Here is a 22,146-nt window from a genome sequence, read left to right as displayed (position 1 = left end):
TCTGGACCTCAGTTTCCTCATCTGAGAAAAAGGGTGTGAAAAAAACAGTTGAGTTGTTTGCGAGTTATGCACGTAGAGTGTTTACGAAATGTTAGCTAGTGTTATTTTATTTTATATTTTTTATTAAAAAAAATTTTTTTTTCAACGTTTATTTATTTTTGGGACAGAAAGAGACAGAGCATGTATGGGGGAGGGGCAGAGAGAGAGGGAGACACAGAATCGGAAACAGGCTCCAGGCTCTGAGCCATCAGCCCAGAGCCCGACGCGGGGCTCGAACTCCCGGACCACGAGATCGTGACCTGGCTGAAGTCGGACGCTTAACCGACTGCGCCACCCAGGCGCCCCACTAATGTTATTTTATTATCTTTGGTAAGTATGGAATGGAACACTCAGAGATCACACACTGAGTTCACAGCAAGGCTCAGAGGCACCGTCATTTGGGGTAGAGAGAGAGAGCCAGAGACGAGGTTTAAATCTTGACTTCATAGCGACCTCGAGCAAGTAGCTTGGCCTCCCTTCACCTCACTTGCCTCATCTGTAAAATGGGGCCAGTAAAAACCCTCCCCCGTTGTTGTGCGGACTCAGTGGCAATGTGTGAAGCAAAGCCTTGATTGCAGGGGGTGCTTGTAAATGCAGCGTTCCCCCCCTCCCCCGTCCTTACTGAATTTGGTGTGATTTTGTCAGAAAGCAAAGAGGGAAGCTCAAGATGTGTGAGCAGTGCCTCAGCTCCCACACTCTGTCCTTCCTCATTTGGAGCAGGGCCAGTAGACGCGAAACTGGGGCCCCAAGATGGGTCTCTGCCCAGCTTCTTCCAGGAGGGCCCTGGGGTTCACCATGGGTCAGAGGAAGGCATTCCTGCGTCAGGCACCATAAGTACCTGCTCAGGAGGGGAGTGGTGGGGAGGGGCTGTGCCCTGACCCTGTGAGGGGAGGCATGTCATGGCCACCCTATGTTTGTACTACTGGGACTTTGGAGGATCTGTGGTATTGTTCCTCTAAGAGGCGTTGGCCTGAATCTGCTGTCAGCCCCGGGGGGAGGATCGTCACTCCAGGCCTGGCAGGTTTCATTAATCACCTTTTTGTCAGTTTTGATCCTCTCCCCGAGAGAGAGAAGAGAGAGACAGCCCTGAGAGGTCCTACTTTGGGCTGAATCACAGCTTTTCAGAGAGAGAGAGAGAGAGAGAGACAGAGAGAGAGAGGGCAAGAGTGCTGAGCTATCAGTTTTGGGCAGGAGGGCTGGACAGGGTCAGAGGTCAGCCTGAACTACCCCCGCCCCAGCCTTTGTCTCCCCTGGGAGACCCCAAGCCTGCCCTGGCTCTCTCCCTGGTGCTGACACTCGCTGGGTGAAACACAGGCCCAGCTTCCCTACTCACAGAAAACAAAGGGCAGGAAAGTGCTGACTCACAGTCCTCTTTCCCGGTCTGGGTTGCTGAATCAGCGAAGGGGTTTTGGGGAGAACCACAAACCTGTGTCACCCCACCTGAGCCCTTGGTCTAGTCCAGACCTCCTGGCTGCTGTGGGCCAGCAGGCTCCCCCTGAGAGGCCATTCATGACAATCCTGGCCTCCTTGGTGAGTGGGAGTTGGAGCCTGAGCCCACAGTCCTCCATTTTAGCCCTAGAAACTTCTCCTACCTTGGGCTCCGAGAGACCACTGCTAAGCCCTTTTATTCCAGCCTGAGGGCTCCTCGGGCAGGGTTACTAAGCAGTCTCCGAATTTTAGCTGCGTCCTAGGCTCCTCGGAGGAGACCCTGGCCCCAGGCCCTGGGTTACATCCTCCTATGGGGCCTCTTGGTCAAATGCTCACAAGCTGAGACAGGTGTCATGTGACCGGAGGGCTGGAGAGAGCCCTGTCAGGCATTGTAAGACTCCCTTTCTGGACTTGACTGTGCCTCTACGGCAGCTGGGATGATGGCATGATTGAACATATGGATCAGGCTGATCCAGGGCTCCTCAGCCTCGACACTATCGACCTTCTGGGCTGGAGAATTCTTTGTTGTGGGCTGTCCTGTGCGTGGTAGGATATTTAGCAGCATCCCTGGTCTCTGTCCTCTAGACAGCAGCAGCAACCCCCTGTTGTGACAACCAATGTCTCCAGACATTGTCAAATGTTCTCTAGGGAGCAAAAGAGTCCCTGGCTGAGACCTGCGGATTCATCTAGGGTGACAGTAGAGGGAATTGTGGTCTTCCTAGGGATATAGGGCACGGGTAGCTGACTGGGAAAAGGTATGGGGAGCTTTATGGAGTCCAGAAATGTTCTGGGTGATGGGTAAACTTCATACGTAGGTAAAAATGCATTAAGCTGGGGGCACCTGGGTGGCTCAGTCAGTTGAGCATCTGACTTCGGCTCAGGTCGTGATCTCACAGCTCATGAGTTCGAGCCCTATATTGGGCCAGCTTTGCATTCTCTGCATTCTCTGTCCCCCTTTTTCTCTGCCTCTCCCTGACTTGTGCTCTCTCCCAAAAATAAATACACATTTCAAAAATGCATTCAGTTGGACACAAATGATTTGTACAATTTACCGTATGAATAATATACCTAAAAAGGGAGTTTTAGTGTCAGACTGAACCAGACTTGTGTCCCAGGCCTGACTACCCTTAAGCCTCGGTTTCCCCATGTGTAAAATGGGGTTACGAGTGGGACCCACGTCATGGGGCTGTTGCAAAGATCGAATGACAAGTGAGTGTACTTAGTCCCGTGCCCACCCATGGTGAGGGGTCTGAGTGTGTTAGCTGTTATGATGTTCAGGGTTGCCTCCTTCCTCATTCTGTACCTCAGTCTCCCTGGGTTTTGATGGTCTTGGGAACTATTTTTTTTCCCCCCAGTTTAAACACTTTCAAGGTAGTCGATTCTACAAGACCGAGCAGTTTGTCATCAGAGTCTCTGGGAGCACTGGAGTCGATGAAATGCTAAAGAGGGGGCAGAACATTCCAGTCTGAAGTTTTGGAGACAGAAAGAAGGGAGTCGAGGGCTGCCATGACCTCGTGAAGCACAGGGCCACCTTGCAGCTCTGTCCCCATTCTAGTACTGGGTGGAGCTGAGAGCCCGTGGAGGGAGCTCCCACAGTACAGAGGTGAAGTTGAATTCAGCTGTCAAAAGGGTAGTCTCGGGCAGAACACCGTTCCCTCTGAATCATCCCTTTTGTTAAGGCTTAAAGCCACCCCCAAAGGCACAACCCACCTTGGAGAGCAGAGGTAACTGGCTTGTGGGAAACAGTACAGTTGGCACCAGTCAGAGGGTGGGGAAGGGAGGAGAGAAGATGGGGCAATTGTCCAACCTTGTAGAAGGCGGTATAAAAGGCCCCCACTCCAGGGAAGAGCCACCGTCTTCGGCCCAGGCCAAGCCCAGCTGCTGTCCTCACCTGCTCCCCATCTTGCTCTCACCATGAGCTGCCGCATACAGAGCTCCTCCGCCAGCTATGGAGGTGGATTCGGGGGTGGCTCTTGCCAGCTGGGAGGAGGCCGCAGTATCTCTACCTGCTCATCACGCTTTGTCTCTGGGGGATCAGCTGGGGGCTACGGGGGCGGCATGAGCTGCGGCTTCGGTGCAGGGGCTGGGAGTGGTTTTGGCGGAGGCTTCGGAGGGGGCTTTGGAGGTGGCCTCGGAGGTGGCTTTGGTGGGGGTTTTGGCGCTGGCTTTGGTGACTTCGGTGGCGGCGATGGCGGCCTCCTCTCCGGCAACGAGAAGCTCACCATGCAGAACCTCAACGACCGGCTGGCCTCCTACCTGGACAAGGTGCGCGCCCTGGAGGAGGCCAACGCCGACCTGGAGGTGAAGATCCGGGACTGGTACCAGAAGCAGAGCCCCAGCAGCCCGGAGCGGGACTACAGCCACTACTACAAGACCATCGAGGACCTGCGGGACAAGGTGAGTCCTTGGATGTTGGCAAGGGTTCTTCTGTGCAGGCCAGAGCCGCAAAGGCCAGGAAATGCAGTATGGTAGAACCCTCACCGCCCCCTGCAGGGGAAAATTCTAGTCTTTTACCAGCAAGTGTCTCTATTCCTGATAACCTTCCTTAGGCCACTGCTCCCCAAATGCGTTTTCTCCTACTGTCCATTTTTACTGTTATTACCACTCATGTCAACATTTTTACCACTTTTTACTGTCAACATTTACTGCTTTGTTATTAGTGAGTGGATCCCTATAATTCTAACCCACTGAGTTGTTTGGAAACCATGACAGTTTTTTTAAAAAATTTTTTTTTTAATGTTTATTTTCGAGGGAGAGAGAGAGAGAGAGAGAGAGAGAGACAGAGCAGGAGTGGGGGAGGAGCAGAGAGAGAGGGAGACACAGAATCCGAAACAGGCTCCAGGCTCTGAGCTGTCAGCACAGAGCCTGATGCGGGGCTTGAACTCACAAACCGTGAGCTCATGACCTGAGCCGAAGCCGGACACTCAACAGACTGAGCCCCCCAGGCGCCCCAACCATGACAGTTTTAAAAGCCGCTAAGAATGACTCCAATCCTCAGAGAGAGGGATACGTGTTCATTCACTGGTCTTGGAATACTGGTTGATGTTGTAAGGGCCCCATTTAAACTGTTACACTCAATTAGCTACGGCCAAGTGGGAAAGATGGAGAAGAGGCTCAGCCAGCATTAAACTGAGATTCCTTCATCGAGGACTGTCCATCACGCTGGGACCCAGCTTGCTAGAACAGAAATCCACCTGCCTGGGCTATGTCCCAGCTATGTGCGGTGGAATTTGCTTTTTAAATTTAAATTCAAGTTAGTTAACATACAGTGTAGTCTTGGCTTCAGGAGTAGAACCCAGTGATTCATCTCTTACATATGACACCCAGTGCTCACCTGGAAAAGTGCCCTCCTTAATGCCTGTCCCCCATTTAACCCACCCCCACCCTCTCCTCTAGCGGCCTGCTTCAGAATATGGAAGTTTAGACAAGAAATTCAAACGGTTGGGAGTATTTGTTAGATCTTTTCTCTGCTCAGCCCGGAGGCCAGCTCCAACGAAGTTACTATGAGCTGTCTGGAGCCAGGCTGACCCCCTCCTGACCTTAAGGTCACCTGCTCTCACAATGACGGGCTTGCTAGTCTGGGGCCGTTGAGGCATGATGAACCAAAGATGTTCTCGGCAGGGTCATTCCCCTGAAATGTGCATCCCTATCTTCCCCACCATGACCAGGCGTAGAATGCCAGAGTGACTGGGCAAGCGGAAGGACTTGCCCCACCCCTCCCTTTACAAGAAGAGGAGAGAAGTGCCTTATTCTGGCTCGCGGGGACAGTACAGAGGCAGTCAGATGATGACAACCGTCCTGCCCACGCTGTCTCTTCCTCCTCCCCAAACTCGTGGACCCTCCGGTGATTACCTCCTGTATTTTGCAGATCCTGGCAGCCACCATCGACAACAACCGGGTCGTTCTGGAGATCGACAATGCCAGGCTGGCTGCGGATGACTTTAGGCTCAAGTGAGTCTTGGCCTTTCCAAACTGTCTTTTATTTGACACAAATGCTCATCTGAACAGTGAGGGAGCATCCCAGGGGTGAGGTCTTGGAGAAGTAGCAGAGTCCAGTACAGAATTAGGGGAGTGTCTAACTTCTGTGTTGCTTTTTACATTAAAAAAAAAAAAATCGTTTAGGTATGAGAACGAGCTGGCCCTGCGTCAGAGCGTGGAGGCCGACATCAACGGCCTGCGCAGGGTGCTGGACGAGCTGACCCTGACCAAGACCGACCTGGAGATGCAGATCGAGAGCCTGAACGAGGAGCTGGCCTTCCTGAAGAAGAACCACGAGGAGGTGAGGGCCGGCAGGGGCCTGCCATGGCTCAGTGGCCTCCACTGAGAAAGGGGAGCAGCCAGACTTAGCCCTCCGTGGTGGGACCTGGAGGTGCTTCCTAGAACACGTTGGTAGCACTCAGAGCCGAGGAGAGGGAGGTCAGGAGCTTCACACACCTTCCTTTTCCATCCCTACAGGAGATGAAGGAGTTCAGCAGCCAGCTGGCCGGCCAGGTCAACGTGGAGATGGACGCGGCCCCGGGAGTGGACCTGACCCGCGTGCTGGCCGAGATGAGGGAACAGTACGAGGCCATGGCCGAGAAGAACCGCCGGGACGCCGAGGAATGGTTCCACAGCAAGGTACCCGGCCCTCTCACCCCGTGGCGCCCAGGGATTCCAGGGCCTTCCACTGGGCTCCTCCGTAACCTTCTTCCTGCTCGGATTTCAGAGTGCAGAGCTGAACAAGGAGGTATCTTCTAGCACCGCCATGATCCAGACCAGCAAGACAGAGATCACAGAGCTCAGACGCACCCTCCAGGGCCTGGAGATTGAGCTGCAGTCCCAGCTCAGCATGGTACACCTGCTGCCTCCTGCCCAGCAGCCAGCACCTCTAGGCCTCTGCCTGGCCTGGCTCCCCTTCTCACTTCTCTGTTACCCCCTCCCCCCAGAAAGCCGGGCTGGAGAGCTCGCTGGCGGAGATGGAGTGCCGCTATGCCATGCAGCTGCAGCAGATCCAGGGGCTCATCGGTGGCATCGAGGCCCAGCTGAGCGAGCTCCGCAGCGAGATGGAGTGCCAGAACCAGGAGTACAGGATGCTGCTGGACATCAAGACGCGGCTGGAGCAGGAGATCGCCACCTACCGCAGCCTGCTGGAGGGCCAGGACGCCAGGTAGGCCCTCTCAAGCCTCTCTCTTGGGAAAGTGACCACAGGACCCTTGGACATTCGAACAGGCAAGGCCTTAAGGATCAGGTCCTCATGTTCCATATGGAAGGGGACCTTCTGAGCTTAAACTGACTGGATGGGGATCCAGGACCAGGGCTTCCCGTTTTCTTGAATCAGACTGCGGAGGGATTTCCTCAGTGGCCTGCAGGGTCAATACCTTTAAGCTTTCCAATTTGGGCCTTTGGATTAGACTGGCAGGAATAGGGGCCATGGACAGAACGGCTCATATCGGAAGAATATTGCCTGGGGTTCAGGTCGGCTAAACAAAGCGATAAAAATGGCAATTTCACTGCCTTCAGACCATTTGCAGGGACCAGGCTGTCCCTGTAGGCTCAGCGGGAGTAGGGTGTAGGTTCCGAAGGAACCAGACGGAGGACAAAAGATCTGGCAGATGTCCCTGGATTTGGGGCCGGTACTATGTCCTCCTGAGGTCCCATAGGCCTGCCAGGTACCTGCGGCGGCCCTTGGGCTGGGGCACAGTTGGTTAGGAAGCCCAGCTTGGGGGCCTCTCAGTGATCTGAGTCGCTCGATCCAAGGGCAGATGAGCGAGCAGCTGTCCTTGGGTGATTTGTGCTCATGCCGCTCCTCTTCTCTCTCCCAGGATGGCTGGCTTACCCTCCTCAGGAGGTAAGGAAACAACCCGGTGGGAGAGGCGAGTCGGCTCCTGCTCGCTGCCCGGGGCGGGGGGCGGGGGGCGGGGGGGGGGGCGGGTGGAGGCAGTGCCAGACTCCCCAGTGGACGGAGGGAGGGGGTTATGGTGGACGTGGTCACTTGCTCGTCTGTTTCTTTTCAGAATAGCTGGCTCTGCCCCATGGAGCCACTGGGAGGCTTTGGAGGCTTCCCCACCTTGGGGGACAATAACATAAGAGTCCCTATCAGCTAACGCCCAGCCTGACCAGTGAGGGGGCTTGGGGCCCTCCTGGGGGGCCCTGACCTGCTGAGGTGGGTCTTCTCCAGCCTGAGTGTCTCTTGCCCCCTCTGTGTCTCAGGAAACACCAACGTCACTGGCACCACTGCCTCCCCTCCCAGTCGCCGCATTTCCGACACCCGTAAGCCTTAAATCCACCTGGCCTCCTCTCCCTCTGTCTTCAGCACCCAGAGGAGAGAGATGACAGGTCCCTGCAGGAGAGAGGGAGGGACCGCAGGACGCTCAGGACACCGGCCCCCCGGGGCTCTCCCGAGGGCGGGCGCTCTGCGCTTCTCTCCCTGGGCACCTCCCCTTCTCCCTTATCTGGTTACTCTGATTTCTCAGCTTCTCTGCTAAAAAGAAAAGACGATTCAATAAAGTTTCCTGCCTTTCTGCATATGTATTTTTGACTCTGGCCTGATTTCTGAGGGCAGGACCTGCCGAGGCCCTGATTTGGGGTGACAGGTGGGCGGGTACCCTTGGGCCAAGTGGCTTACCCCAACAAGGCCTGGCCCAGGCAGCTCCCAGCTGGGCAGGACACGAGGCACCTGGGCCAACCATCAGGGCACAGTCACGGGGGAAATGGGTGGCTCATGGGCCACGGTGCTCAGCGAACACGGACAAATGCAACAAACTGGAGACACGCGAGGCCACGTGAGCCAGTTCAACACCCTATAGGCTAGAAGGTGGCAACGGGACACTAATAGAGTCAGGGGATGGCGAGATTCGGGAAAGAGGTCCAGAGGGCTCTGGGGAGGGCTTCGAGGGCCAGTGTTCCCTTGCAGAGAAACAGAAGGGGCAGGAGACACTGGGGCTGGTTTGGGGAGGAGACCCAGGACAGTTACCCCAAGCCCAGCCTGCTGCTTCCCCCCTTTCTTCAAGTACCTTCCTTTTAAGATGATGGACATCCGGACCTGCAGTTCCCCTCTACCCACTCCAAGGTCCTGCCATGCCAACCCGCTCAATGAATTGGCCACATGACTCAATGGGTGACCTCAATCTGAGCTGACTTTCCTCCCCAATTCCCCTCTGCACCCCTGTGTCCCCACCTCTCTCCATGTCACAGCTCTGATTTGCAGCCTCCTCTTGCTGGGTGCGCTCCTTACGTGGAGTCTGGTCCTCTGGATTCTGGCATGAGCATGCTTCTCTTTATTCTTTCAACCCTCCCCTTGGCTCATCTGGGACATGTCCATGGTCACGATTGCCAATACGTTCTGATGGCACTCCAGTGAAGCCCCTCTCCTCTAGTCCAGACCCTCATGCCCGCTGCCTCCTCTAAACCGCTGTCCGAAGGAGCACCCTTCATGCTCCCAGATCTGTGCCATCCTGGTCCCCCATCCCAGAGGCTCTGGAGGCCCAAGTCAGGAGCCCAGGAGTCACCTTGGCCTGCTGTCTCCCTGACTGCCCTCCCAAGTCCATCCTGTGGATGCTGGTAGCTTGTAATGTCCTCACAGCCGGCCTCCCTGGCCTCCCTGCCTCCAGTTTGAGCTTCCCCTGCGTCCTTGCTCCACACTCATCTGGGGATGATTCCTGGGAATGGGAAGTCTTCCTCCTGGCCTGGTGATGCTTCCGTGGCTCCCCTGGCCACTGAAGAAAACTGAACTCCTCCCTGGCAGAGGCTGTTACCGTCTGGCCTCTTCCTGCCTGTCTTTGGCCCTGAATTCTTTCTTTCTTTCTTTCTTTATTTTTTTTCCAACGTTTATTTATTTTTGGGACAGAGAGAGACAGAGCATGAACGGGGGAGGGGCAGAGAGAGAGAGGGAGACACAGACTCGGAAACAGGCTCCAGGCTCCGAGCCGTCAGCCCAGAGCCCGACGCGGGGCTCGAACTCCCGGACCGCGAGATCGTGACCCGGCTGAAGTCGGACGCTCAACCGACTGCGCCACCCAGGCGCCCTTCTGGCCCTGAATTCTACAATCGCCCCCTCTCACACCTTGAGGTCCTGTTATTGCAAACCGGTCTTGGTGACCCAGTCGTGTGACTGGGAGCCTTGGGCCCTTGTTCAATGAGTGACCTCAGTCCGAGGTGACCTTCCTCCTCGCTTTCCCTCTGTGCCCCCACATTTGTGTTATTGGAAGCTACCAGGTGTTTCTTTTCCGCGTTTATTTATTTTTGCAGTGGGGGAGGGGCAGAGAGAGAGGGGAAGGGGGGGGGCAGACGATCCGAAGCAGGCTCCACGCCGACAGCAGAGAGCCCTCTGTGGGGCTCGACCCTGCAAACCGCGAGATCGCGACCTGAGCCGAAGTCAGACACTTAACTAAACTGAGCCACCCGCGTGTCCTGAGACTACCGGGTTTTTATTCACAGTTCAGACTGAGATGCACACCCCCTCCCCTGTGGCACCCGGACAGTGTGGGGTGCATTCAGGTGTGTGTGTGTCTGCGCCTGCCTAGCCCGGTGTTGACCACGTGCTTGGGAGGGTGGGGCTGCCTTTCTCTCCCTGGACCAGCCTACCTACCTCTGGGGCACTGCTGTGGGCCCAGGTGGCTGGCTTGGTCCTACAAACATCACTCACATGCGGCCCACCCGGCTGACTAAACCAGAGCATTCCAGATTCCTCCCCTCTCCCCGCCCACTGCAGAACGGGCTGGACTTAATTCTAGCTCACATGCCCAGGTCCGTGTGGTCCACGTGGAGCCACGAAATGAGCTGGACCCTGGGTCTGGTGGGGGCTCTGGTCGGGGACCCTTTCACCCAGGCGTCAGGGAGGCCATCGAAGCCGGACTCACACAAGGGCCTCTGTGGCCCTGTCGGGAGTCCCAGGGAAGCCAGAGAGGGAAGCCCAGGAGAGGCCGTCAAAGCCAACCCGGGAGCCTTCCTGAACCGGGAGAAGGTGGTCACCTCGGTAGTGTGGTGTGCGGGCTGGGAATCCGCCCTTTCCGTCCAGGACTCAGTTTTTCCCCCTGTCATCTGTAGGGGGTGGCCATTTGAGGGAGGGCAGCTTTGAGGGAGGCCTGCAGGGTTGGTATTTCCTTCCCCCAGTTCGCTAGGTGCCCACGCCCACCCCAGGCCCACACCCCTGCTTCCCAGGGCTGCGGTCACAAGCGTGTGGCTAGTCACATGTGAATGCCAGAGGTGCCAAATCAGACGGGGTAAAAACAAAGGGGAAAGCGACAGTGTGTGTAGCGCCTGACTCTTTACGGAGCTCCTTTGCATTATTTCATTTTTGTCACAATCTCATGCGTCGGCACCATTGTGCCCATTTTACACGTCTAAAGACTGAGGCCCAGGCTGCTGAAGTGACCTGCCTATCGACAGAGCTGGCATCCGTGTTCCAATGTGCTTTCCGAGACTGTGGTTGGCCTTTTGTCAAAGTCAAGCGTTCGGCTCCGGGCCTCTAGGGAAAGAAACGAGGCTCTCTTCTAAGCCCCAATGCCTAGGGGATAGAGGCGTCAACCATGCGATGCTCCTGTGGCGTCCCGTGCCTCAGAGCTAGTCAGGCTCCCGAGGCAAGCACCTCCATATGGTAGGTGCTGCACAAAGTTGGCTAATTTCTGTGCTGCCTCTGTGCCCTCTTCGTCCTCACCCTTGGCAAAGGTGCCTCCCTCTCTTTCAGGCTCCGCCCCATGGACGGGGCAGTCAACTTCTGCCCTCCCTGATGGGGGTGCGTGTCCTGTCTGGGCCCTGCAGGGGGCAGGCTCACCCCAGAAAGCAGATCAGTTCCTCTCGGCCACCTGCTGGGACCCAGGGCGGAGGGACAGAGCCCTAGACCTGATCCTACCTGGGTCCGGTGTCCACACCAGGCCTTGGCCAGTCCCCGGCCTCGTGTTGGGCAGCTGGGCGCCCTGGTGAACGGGGCACGGCTGAGCCCCGAGACTCCTCGGGTGCCTTGTTGTCTTTCTGTTTTGGGTGGTAACCTTTGAGGGTCCACAAAAGACTCAGAGTGTGAGATGAAGGTGCCTGGGGCTTTCTGGGAAGGGGAGGCTCACGGTCCCTCCTAAGGGGAGCTTGAGGGAAGAGAAGAGAGGGATGTCACGCGAAGGCTGTGGTCAATGGCGTGTGATGATGCGCTGTTCCGGCTTTCCCGCGTCAGCCGCTGGGGCCCTTCCTCTCTCCCTGCCTGGGTCAGCGTGCATCTCGGGGCTGCCTGGGGACCTGCCTCCTATTGGATGGTGTTCCTGGGGCTTAGTGGCTGGAGTGGGGCAGGGTATGCGAGTGGCACGCCTTTGAGCAGCTCCTCTGGGGGGTCCAGCACGAGCCGAGCACACATCAGACTCCATTCTGCAGAGTTTGGGAAGGATCAGGTTGCTGGGTGGGTCCTCAGACCCACACAGGCTCCTGTTGCGGGTGGGCAGGGGGGCGGGGGAGTTGGCCAAGAGCTGGTATTCACTCTCCTGGCCCATTTTTATGAACGGCCATGATGACTCTGTGGCTTCTTTCAACCAAGGATCTCAGCCTAGTTTGCAAGCGGAATCCACAGTATAAAGCCGAGTTAATTACAATCTGGAGCCCACAGTGCTTTGCAGACACGCCGTCGTCAGTAGGAAGTACTGAGACCGAGTGCACACCAGGCCCTGTAAATGCGGACGATGGAACTCAATTAAACAGGGTGTTTGGGAAATTTGCTTTGTAGTTCAGTTAAGTGGTACCTGAATCCAGTGGACGCGGGAGGCTGAGGTACCGCTCCTTTCTCCCACTGGGCCTGGCTCCGCGTCTCCCACAAACCACAGGTTCTCCAGGCACTTGAGGGAAAGCAGTGACGGCTCTGGAATTTTCCATAAAAGCTGGGTGGGGGGAGTTAGGGGCTGAGTGGATCCGAGCAGGAGGCCCTGGACTCTTCCAGATGGGAGCTGTCAGCCGATGCAGCTGTGCAGGAAGGAAGAGCTGGCTGTAGGTGAGGGAAGTCGGTCCTGGGATGCAGGAACGGAGCCTGGTGAGAGAGAACCGGAGAGGTATGGCCGCGGACTGGGGTCGGGGTGGCTCTGTGGGCCTCCCCCAAAGCAAGGGTAGTTTGGAGCAGAATCCAGAAGCCCCGGGCGATTGCCAAATGACACCCGAGGGGGAGAGAAAGTACTTTTGTGTTTTGGGGGAATGAGAGTTCTGGGGGAGTTCTGGAGCTGGTGAGGTGGGGGTTTCAAGTCCTGATCTGGGTGGGGCCCAGGCTCTGTGGGGATTCAGGGCCATACAAGGAGCAGCATGCTGGGAAGCCATGTCCCCGGGAGCCCGGTAGAGGCCTGGGTCCCCAGGAGGAGCCACTTCCCGGAGCCGTGGCCTACTCATCAGCTCTCCTGAGGTCCCAGGGCATGGGCTCCTGGTCCTACGGAGGGGCAGCCAGGGAGTGGGGAGAGACAACCCCCCCCCGCCCCTTTGTTCCATCAGTGTGTGTCCAGACTGTCCTGAGCCTGGCTAGGGCCGGATGGCAGCCTTGCCCAGTTAATGTGGAACCACAGACAGACAGTGAATGATTTCAAATACAAGTATGTCCCAATATTGTATGCAGTTTTGTTTGCTAATAAAATCTGGCCGCCCTGCCCTTAGCAGGTCTGGGAACAGCTCTGAGTCTCTTCCAGTCAAGACCAAAAAAGGGGAGACCTTTCTCTGATTCTTTGGATAAATCGAATTGGTGGCTCAAAATGTCTTAATTGAAAGATTCCCCCCTCCCATAATGCTTCCGTCAACTTCGTGTACCTGTTACTGCACGTCTGTACTAGAATCTCACAGCTGGCAGCAGAGTTGGCCTGGGGTTTTGATGTGGTTATTTGGCACAGAAATTTCTGGGAGGGGCCGGGAATCCCGGGTGCTTTGCCGCTTGAGTAAATTGAAAAAGCAGTTGTGTGGGGGGAAGAAATGGAGGTCAGTGTGGGTGTCCCCGTTTCTGGGTGGGTGGGTGCTGGGTGGGGTCTAGAAAGGTGAAGACTTGGGATCAGCATGTCCTAGGTGCCTCTTAGAGTGAGAAATTCTGCAGGACCCGTGTGTATGGGTGTCAAAGATCAAACAGGTACCAGGAAAACCAGGAAGCTCAAGCCTAAGCCGAGAGAGAGAGAGAGAGAGAGAGAGAGAGAGAGAGATTGTATTTCTTGAGTGACCTTTTTCCTTTTGTGCCCTTTTGTGGAGACCTGGCTGCCCCATGGTTCATGGTCTGCTTCCTCCAATGCCTTTGGGGCTCCACGTGATGGTGGAGGCTGGCTTCTAACTATAGCACCAGCACCGAGAAGCAGGAAAAGAGGGACCCTGCTTTCCTCCTTGGGCCCACTGTGACAGGCCGTGCCCAGTCCCTTCTATGTTGAAGGGAATGATCAGCTGGGCAGCAGACTCATGCTTGATTTCTTGGGTCTTCGCCCACGGAGAACCTTGGCTTCCAGATGGAAGCTCGTTTGAGAACAGATACCCCTTCTCCTCCTCCTCCTCCCCTTCCTCCTCCTCCTCCTCCTCCTCCTCCTCCTCCTCCTTCTTCTCCTTCAACCAAAAAAGGATCCACAAACCCAGTGGTTGATTTTGAACTTGGTGGCCTTCCAAGGTGGGCTTGGGAAAAGCCAGGACATTTTATGTTCCTACAGCAGCACCTCCCCTCCTCCCCTTGACCCTGAAGCTGGGGCCATGGTGGGCAGAGAGCATCCTGTCAGCTCTGTAGCCCTAAAGCCAGCACCGGTGCTGGCAGGAAGTGGGGGTAGCTTTTGGAAGGTGCTAGCTTCTTGCCAGAGGCCAGAGGGTCCTGGTCTAGGGGGCTCCTGCTGCTCTTTGATCAGCTGTCTTTCTTGCACAGCTGGGCTGCATCCCATGAAACCAGGGTGAGTGATTTGAGCCCCTGGATACAGCATTTGGCTGGAGCTTAGGCTATCTGGGTTCTAAGAACAGTTTTGATCTCTCAAATCTGTGACACAAGTTCCTGTTCATCAAGCATGTTTACTTCTCACAATCCTGTGACTGTGGTTCCTCCTGGAAAAACTGAGGCTCAGAGTGGCTGAGTAGCTTCAACTACCCAGGTCTGCCTGAGTTCAGGCCCCGGGCCCCTGTGGGCCAGCCTGAGACCCTCTGAGCCCCTTCTTTGGCAAAGCCGTGTCCCTGGCTCAGTTGGCCAGAGATGTCATTTCAGCCTGGACGTGCTGGGGTGCTGGCTCAACATCCTGGTGACTCTGTACCTCCAAATGGGGGCTTCTGGGGAACAGCCCCAGGAGGTGGGTTCGTGTGGCCTCTGCCTACGAGGGCAGGCCCCGAGGAAGCCCATGCCTTTGCTCTGGTGGAGGCGTGGAAGCAAAGGGTGGCCTGAGGTCCAAGAGGGTTTGCAAAAACAAAAACAAAAAAACAACAAGAAAACTCAGTCATGTCATAAGCTGGAATCTCTGTAACTCCTCTCCGTTCTTTTATTCTCCAGGCTAGTGGCAAAGAAGCGGGATGGTGGCTGTTGGGGGGTGGTGAATGAGTCATGGACACGTGCAGGTGACTCCTGGCCCCCTCCACAGGAAATGCCTAGGCCTCAAATCCTATAATGTCTGAGATGGAAGAGGGCCTCAAGCTTGCCTTGTCTGGGCATTTCCTCTTCAGGTTGGGGCTCTGGGGCCTGGAATGGACGGGGGTCACTTGGGAAGTTTGGGGCAGAGCTTGGCTTGGAGTCCAGGCCCCTGACCTTTAGCCCAGTGTATTGTATTGTATTGTATTGTATTTATTTATTTATTTATTTTTGTAAAGTTTATTTATTTATTTGGAGGAGAGAGAGAGAAAGCAAGAGAGCAGGAGCAGGGGAAGGGCAGAGAGAAGGAGAGAGAGAATACCAAGCAGGCTCCACACCATCAATGCAGAGCCCAATATAGGGCTTGAGCTCATGAACCGCGAGATCATGACCTGAGCTGAAACCAAGAGTCAGACGCTTAACCGACTGAGCCACCCAGGCGCTCCTTTAGATTAATGTTAGAAAGAATGGTCTTGAAATGGACTCTATTTGGAAATAAAACCCGATGAATGGGCACTCCTGGTTTACTTGATGCCGAACAGGGGGGATTTTCTCTAAGGCTGGGGCGCCACGGGGAGTGGGGTGGGCAGATCCCTGGGGCTGTGTTGGGAGACGAGTGGCTCTGTGAGTCCTGGGTTCTCTTCCCTGATGCAGGCAGGGCATCTGTTCCGCATGGGCCTCACTTCCATCCTGTCATGGCCCCGGCTTCTAGGTGGCAGAGAGCAGAGCAATTCCTCCCGTGAAGCCCCCTCCACACTTCCCTCCGAGGGGTGGCCTCGCAGTTTGCAACATGGAGAAAGGCAGAGGACCCAGCGCGACCAAAAGCCCTTCTCTGACCCGCTTGTCACCCGCTGCAGGAGAGGTACGTGCCTCTCCTCATAGCCTGGGAGACACCTGCCTGGACTCTGGCCCTTGGCGGCCAACCTGATGCACAGGCTGGGAGCGATGGGAACAGAGCATCAGACACCTGCCCGCTCGGTTGCCCTGAAGGAAACCTGGAATCATCTTCAGATATGGATCGTTCAGCGGAGGGGTGAAAAAACCCAGAAACTTCAGATGCCTGGCAGCCAGAGGCCCCGGAGAAGAGCCGTGCCAGGCCTTGGAAGGGCTGCCCTTGGAAGAGCACGCTGTGTCCCACATAAGGTAAGTTGAAGCATGGGTGCTTTAGGGACTTGCCTGAGTGGGCCCCACAGTGACAGCCAGACTCTGCGTGAGTTGTCCTAGAAATCAGAGGGGGGCATTTATGGGAGGTCTGGTCAGAGCCCCTGTCCTGATGGTCAGTGGTTGTCAACTGGGGAGGGGGTTTGGCCTCCCAGGGGATATTTGGCAGTGTCTGGGGACATCTCGGATTGCCACAACTGGGGGAGGGGGTTGCTACTGGCATCTGGTGATAGAATCCAGGGACGCTGCTGACATTTTACGATGTACCGGAAGCCTCCCCACCCATAAGGAATTATGTAGTCTACGATGTCAGTGCTGAGGTTGAGAAACCCCAGGGACAGCCCCATCCTAGGCTCTGCTGGAAGACGGGGCCGCTGTGAGGACCTGGTTCCGTGGCATCCAGAGCTCTGGGGGCCTAATGTCCCCCTTTCCGCTCCCGGTGGGGGAGGGGGCGTTGTCAGGCATCCTGTCGAAGTGTCTGCCGGAGTGGGTGAGGCATGGGCATCACAGCCAACCCTCCTGAGTAATTTCAGAGAGAAGCTTATAAAGCGTTTTAAGAGGTTGCTAAATTACAACTTCAGTATCACATAAATGCTTCCATAAACGCCAGTCTTGCAAACCAAGTCTGTGTGGGAGAAGAGGGAGCGGGTCGCCTGAGCCTTGGGAAATCCCACTTTGCGAGGCGGCAGACGGAGTTTACTTTTGGTGGTTAAATTCTCAGGTGCTCCTCCCAGCTTGCTTAATTATCTGGCGGTGCTTTGTTTATTCTCATTTTTTCCTTCCCTGTCCAACGCGTCTGCATTGACCATCTCCTGTCATCTGCACTGAGCCGTCTCTCAGGGCCTAGGGGGACGGTGGAGGCTGCCCAGGGTCCTGATTCTACTCTCCCAGGTTCAGAGACCTGCGGGTCACAAAGGACACTGCCCTCCAGGGCCGCCCTTGGAGGGCTCACACGCGCGATCCTTTGCCGGCCACAGCCACAAACCATCATCAAAGACTGTCCTGTGTAAGCAGTGTTTCTAGAGCGCACAGGGGTTTTCAAAATACTCTTACCTCTGTTCCGTTCGATTCTTCTCGTATCTGTGGGAAGCAGGCAGGGCAGGCTGATGACCTGCACTGTCCTGATGAGGACACCGAGGTACACCACGTGTTCCCATCGCAGGACCGATTATCCGCAGAGCCACCATTTGGACCTGGGTCTCTGGGTCCCAGATTCTGGGTGCCTGCACTTGACCTTGGTTGTGTGAGAGAAGCAGTGGGAACACAGGAGTACAGGATTTGGGGTCTGGGAGACCTGGTCTCCGTTCCAAGCTCTGTCACTCGCTGCCATGTCACCATCGGTGCCATGGAGACAGGACTGGCCGCCTCCCAGGATTGTTGTGTGGTGTGAATGAAGTGACTACGGGTCCTGAACACAGCAGCTCCGGGAATTGTCCTTCCCTTTTAGCCGTCCCAGGGGCCCAGGCGCAGGGGAGCACCTGTGAGGCCGGGGACGTGGACAGGGGGTGACGAGCGGACAGACTGGGCTGCTCCGGGGAAGGCACGCAGAGAGAGCAGGAACCAAGTGTCATTTGTGAGGCCACTCCCGATTTATGGGATCTGGTGCAAAGACTTTGAAGACGCAATAAAATTCATATTCTGACAGGAAATGACAACACACGAGAGTCCTGACTTAGCAAACAAAATTCAAATTTTTTTTTTTTTTTAATTTTTTACAAGCTAAGAAATTCTGGAAGGGTAGCAAAAAAAAAATCACATTCTGATGAGATTAGCTTTCTGGGATAGGAATAGGCTTTCCCAAGAGAAACACGCCAACACCCCATGGAGACTGTATATAAACACCCCAGAGAGGCCTTGAGAGTCTAGAACCTGAGCTCCTTGCTTCACTGTGACCTGCCTCTGCTAGGATCATGGCCACCCAGGTCTGCTCCCCGGTCTTCTCCTCTGGGTCTGTCAAGGGCCTGTGTGGCACGGCAGGCGGCATCTCTCGGGTGTCCTCCGTCCGCTCTGTGGGCTCCTGCAGGGTCCCCAGTCTTGCTGGTGCCGTGGGGTCTGCCTCCTCCATCAGGCTGGGCCTCTCCAGCCTCGGGAGCTGCCTGCCCGGCTCCTACCTGGCCGCTGGCTGCTACCCCTCCGGCTTTGTTGGGAGCGGGGGCTGGTTCTGCGAAGGCGCCTTCAATGGCAACGAGAAGGAGACCATGCAGTTCCTGAACGACCGCCTGGCCAGCTACCTGGAGAAGGTGCGCCAGCTGGAGCGGGAGAACGCGGAGCTGGAGACCAGGATCCGGGAGTGGTATGAGTCTCAGATCCCGTACATCTGCCCAGACTACCAGTCGTATTTCAAGACCATCGAGGACCTCCAGCAGAAGGTAATGGGGACCTGGCCCCTCCCCAGCATCCCCAGCCCTGGCTGGGAGTGGGGTGGTGGGTGGGGGGGGGGGAGGATCCTGTCTCATTCCAAGGGACTACAGACAGATGAGAATTCTTAGGACCTCTTAGGGAATTCTCTGTTCAGGGCAAGATTGTCTCTGGGGTTTCTGGTTTTCTGGGGCGGGCGGGGGGACCCAGACCTCTCTGTGAGTCTCTTGCTAAGTGCGTCTATGCCAGCCATCCCTCTCCTCCCCTGGCTGTCTTAGCTATAGGAAGGGCAATAACATGTACCCAGCCTCTACCAGATGGAGACACAGCGCCTGATGCTTTCCCATCTGTTAGATTACTTGTTCCTCACCTTGGAGAGATGGGTGTTACCGGGCCCATTTAACGGAGGCAGAAGTTAAGTATCCGGGATGTTCATCAGACTTGCCCGAGATTGCACAGCCTGTGAGTGTGAGATGCAGAATCTGAATCCGGGTTGGCTTGGACCTTTGCACCTCAGCCTGAGGCCTCCCACCGTGCCATTCTGGGGCCTACTTCTAGTGATGCCCTTCCTGGGACTGATGCTCCTTCCATGTCTGGGCTCAGGGCTCAGGACTCAGGGCTGGGCGTGCTGAAGGTGCCGGTGGTACTTAGAAGCATGCCCTCAGTGAGCTGGGCCTTTCCTAGCTCCCGGGACGCCCCTTGTTCCCCAGATCCTGCTGACCAAGGCTGAGAATGCCAGGCTAGTCCTGCAGATTGACAACGCCAAGCTGGCTGCCGACGACTTCCGGACCAAGTGAGTGGGCCTCATCGGGGAAGGTCCGTCGTGCCTTCCTTCGCTTCTGCCCCCCGGCCTTGGGAGCTGGGGAGGTGGAGTGAGGCCAGACCGAACCGTAAGCGGGAATACGGCACAGGCCCTGGATCCCTTCCGGGTCAAAGGAAAGGCCCAGCGTGCTGCTGACCCCAAATCAGCCACCGCAGCTGACGGAGGGTGGGGGACCCTGCCTGTGCGTGGCTCCTTCGCTGCAGACCCAGCAGGGTTGTGTGTGTGTGTGTGCAGGTATGAGACGGAGCTGTCCATGCGGCAGCTGGTGGAGGCCGACACCAACGGCCTGCGCAGGATCCTGGACGAGCTGACCCTGTGCAAGGCCGACCTGGAGGCCCAGGTGGAGTCCCTGAAGGAGGAGCTGCTGTGCCTCAAGAAGAACCACGAGGAGGTGAGGCTCGGGTCGTGCGACTTTCCGGAGTTTCCCACCCGGCAGGGAGGCCCCGGTGACCCTTGGGGCTAACAACTGTGACAGCTACCCCCCCAGGAGCTCCAGCTGACATGTGTTGACATCACACTGTGTGTCCGGAGCTTGTTGGAAACACTTTGCATTTTGTTCTCGCTTCATTTCGTCCTCACAATGATCCCATTTTACGGATGAGAAAAACGAGGCACGGAGGGGTTCAGTCACGTGCCTGAGGTCACACAGATCCCACACTCCTGCCCATGACACGAGATCTCCCTCTGGATGCTAGCGCCTGATAACATTTATTCTATCTGCCTGACGTTTGCCTCATGTCACCCTACCCTCCCAAATCCCCAGAGGAGGCAGGTGTATGCCCGTGAGGCGACCGAGGCTCAGAGAAGTTGATATGCTAACGTTACCCAGCCGGCACCTGCGGGAGGAGGGTTTGAACCCAGCCACTGGAACCCGCAATCCGGCACCCTTTTCCCAACCGTGTGCCATCCTGCCTCCCCTCTGCAGGAAGTCAACACACTCCGTTGCCAACTCGGGGACCGACTGAACGTGGAGGTGGATGCCGCCCCCCCGGTGGATCTCAACAAGATTCTGGATGATATGAGATGCCAGTATGAGGCCCTGGTGGAGAATAACCGTCGAGACGTGGAGGCCTGGTTCAACACCCAGGTGGGGCTGGGGCCGCTGGGCTGGGGCGGCAGGGGGCGGGCACCAGCTCCCGGGGCAGGGGGTTCCCCTTTAAAGTAGCTTCACTTGGTCTGACCATGCTCTGGGCCCTCAGACCGAGGAGCTGAACCAGCAGGTGATGTCCAGCTCGGAGCAGCTGCAGTGTTGCCAGACGGAGATCATCGAGCTGAGACGCACGGTCAACGCCCTGGAGATCGAGCTGCAGGCCCAGCACAGCATGGTGGGTGGCTTCTGCCCCAGTCACTGGCCACAGCTCCTGGCAAAGCCCTCACCCCCCCAGCCTCAGCATGCGGGCTCATGATGGGGCGTGATCACACAGGATATGCACATACCCAGGGCTACAGGGTCTCTGGTTGGGACTCCCTTCCACTGGCGGCTCTTCCTCTTTCCCCTTCCAGAGGAACTCCCTGGAATCCACCCTGGCGGAGACCGAGGCGCGCTACAGCTCCCAGCTGGCCCAGATGCAGTGCCTGATCAGCAACGTGGAGGCCCAGCTGGCCGAGATCCGCTGTGACCTGGAGCGGCAGAACCAGGAGTACCAGGTGCTGCTGGACGTCAAGGCCCGGCTGGAGTCGGAGATCGCCACCTACCGCCGCCTGCTGGAGGGCGAGGACTGCAAGTGAGTGGCTGTGAGCCCCAGAGAGCCAGGCGTGGGGACAGGGCTCCCGGGGACCAGCCCTCAGTGCCTCAGAGAGGGTGTCAGTCTGCAGTGGGTGACAGCGATTGATCCAAAACCTCTCCCTTGAGATCCCTTCTTGTCCCAGCTTGGTCATTACAGGGGCACAAGCCGCACACCCCCTCCCCCCCCCCCCCCCCACAGTGCCTTCCCACCATGGTGCTTAGCTGGGAGTTCCTCGTCTTCCCCCCTGCAGCCCTTCGGGGGTTTCAGAGGCACCGAAGCCATCGGTTGTTGTCATCCTAAACCTGTACTCTATCCCCTAAATCCGCTTATCATGAATCTCAGTCCCATGCCCCGATGCCAAATGCACTCTGATATGATTTCATTTCCTCAGGCTGCCTGCCCACCCTTGTGCCACGGAATGCAAGCCTTCCGTTAGGGTACCTTACGTCTCGACTGCGCCCTGTGCTCCGGCTGTGCCCTGCGGCCCGGCTCCCCAGGTCAGCACCCAGATCCGCACCATCACTGAGGAGATCAGAGACGGGAGGGTCGTCTCCTCCAGGGAGCACCTGCAGCCCTGCCCACTGTAGCCAGCCCCCCGGAGGGACACCCCTGTGGCTCCTGGCTCTAAATGACCCCCCCCTCCATTCCCTAGAGGGGCTCCCCGCTCAGCAGATTTTTTTTCTACCAAAATGACTTCTTATATTGTGTTTCTGGACTTAACTGCTTTTAGGCAAAACTAGGTTCCCCTGGAATTCTACCCAATAAAGTGTGTTCTCTTGGCATTGCAAACGTGACTCTGTCTATTCTTATGAGGTTAGTGAGTGGGGATGTTTGGTCAAGGGTCACAGTAAAGTTGTGGGCTTTGGTTTCACGTCTGTCTTCTCTGGGTCTGAGTGGTAGGAAGTGACAGGGTGATTAAAGATATTTAATAACGGGGACACCTCGTGCCCTGGCTCATGAAAACAGACACCCACCCAATCCAGACAGGCACAGCCATTACCCACAGCTTCAGCCTTGCCCATGGGTACCCACCTGGTGGCCCTGCAAAGGCTCCCAAGCCAGCCCTCCTTGGTCACCCTGCCTGGATCTCGTGGCTCCCTGTCCTTCCCTTTAGC

The 22,146-nt window shown here is 56.5% G+C and overlaps 2 protein-coding genes across 6 annotated transcripts; both read left to right on the top strand.

Moving 5' to 3' along the window:
• The first annotated feature begins 3,293 nt into the window (after positions 1-3,293).
• Positions 3,294-7,977, top strand: LOC123603692 (keratin, type I cytoskeletal 13). The gene is made up of 8 exons (XM_045488842.1): positions 3,294-3,864; positions 5,336-5,418; positions 5,590-5,746; positions 5,923-6,084; positions 6,173-6,298; positions 6,393-6,613; positions 7,269-7,294; positions 7,657-7,977. Exons 1-8 carry the CDS (start codon positions 3,382-3,384, stop codon positions 7,725-7,727), a joined length of 1,329 nt encoding a protein of 442 aa, XP_045344798.1. The 5' UTR covers positions 3,294-3,381; the 3' UTR covers positions 7,728-7,977.
• A 4,348-nt stretch (positions 7,978-12,325) lies between these two features.
• Positions 12,326-21,820, top strand: KRT36 (keratin 36). 5 transcript variants are annotated; one of them, XM_045488836.1, is made up of 9 exons: positions 12,326-12,467; positions 15,675-15,824; positions 15,974-18,492; positions 19,192-19,274; positions 19,539-19,695; positions 20,230-20,391; positions 20,504-20,629; positions 20,808-21,028; positions 21,423-21,820. In XM_045488836.1, the coding sequence occupies exons 3-9, from the start codon at positions 18,034-18,036 to the stop codon at positions 21,616-21,618; spliced, it is 1,404 nt and encodes a 467-aa protein (XP_045344792.1). In that variant the 5' UTR covers positions 12,326-12,467; positions 15,675-15,824; positions 15,974-18,033; the 3' UTR covers positions 21,619-21,820. The 5 variants fall into 5 exon arrangements, with proteins under 5 accessions (XP_045344792.1, XP_045344794.1, XP_045344793.1 ...); XM_045488838.1 differs by having other exon boundaries at positions 15,675-16,105; positions 16,964-18,492; XM_045488837.1 differs by having other exon boundaries at positions 15,675-16,105; positions 16,845-18,492.
• Positions 21,821-22,146: the final 326 nt, after the last annotated feature.

Source organism: Leopardus geoffroyi, chromosome E1 (assembly GCF_018350155.1).
Source record: "Leopardus geoffroyi isolate Oge1 chromosome E1, O.geoffroyi_Oge1_pat1.0, whole genome shotgun sequence".
Taxonomy (NCBI): Eukaryota; Metazoa; Chordata; class Mammalia; order Carnivora; family Felidae; genus Leopardus; species Leopardus geoffroyi.
This window is presented reverse-complemented; position numbering and strand designations above follow the sequence as displayed.

Coding starts and splice junctions, on each gene's coding strand:
- LOC123603692 (XM_045488842.1), top strand. CDS start 3,382: ATGAGCTGCCGCATACAGAGCTCCTCCGCCAGCTATGGAGGTGGATTC. Junction 3,865..5,335: donor TCGAGGACCTGCGGGACAAG/GTGAGTCCTTGG, acceptor TGTATTTTGCAG/ATCCTGGCAGCCACCATCGA. Junction 6,299..6,392: donor TGCAGTCCCAGCTCAGCATG/GTACACCTGCTG, acceptor CCCTCCCCCCAG/AAAGCCGGGCTGGAGAGCTC.
- KRT36 (XM_045488836.1), top strand. CDS start 18,034: ATGGCCACCCAGGTCTGCTCCCCGGTCTTCTCCTCTGGGTCTGTCAAG. Junction 18,493..19,191: donor TCGAGGACCTCCAGCAGAAG/GTAATGGGGACC, acceptor CTTGTTCCCCAG/ATCCTGCTGACCAAGGCTGA. Junction 20,630..20,807: donor TGCAGGCCCAGCACAGCATG/GTGGGTGGCTTC, acceptor TTCCCCTTCCAG/AGGAACTCCCTGGAATCCAC.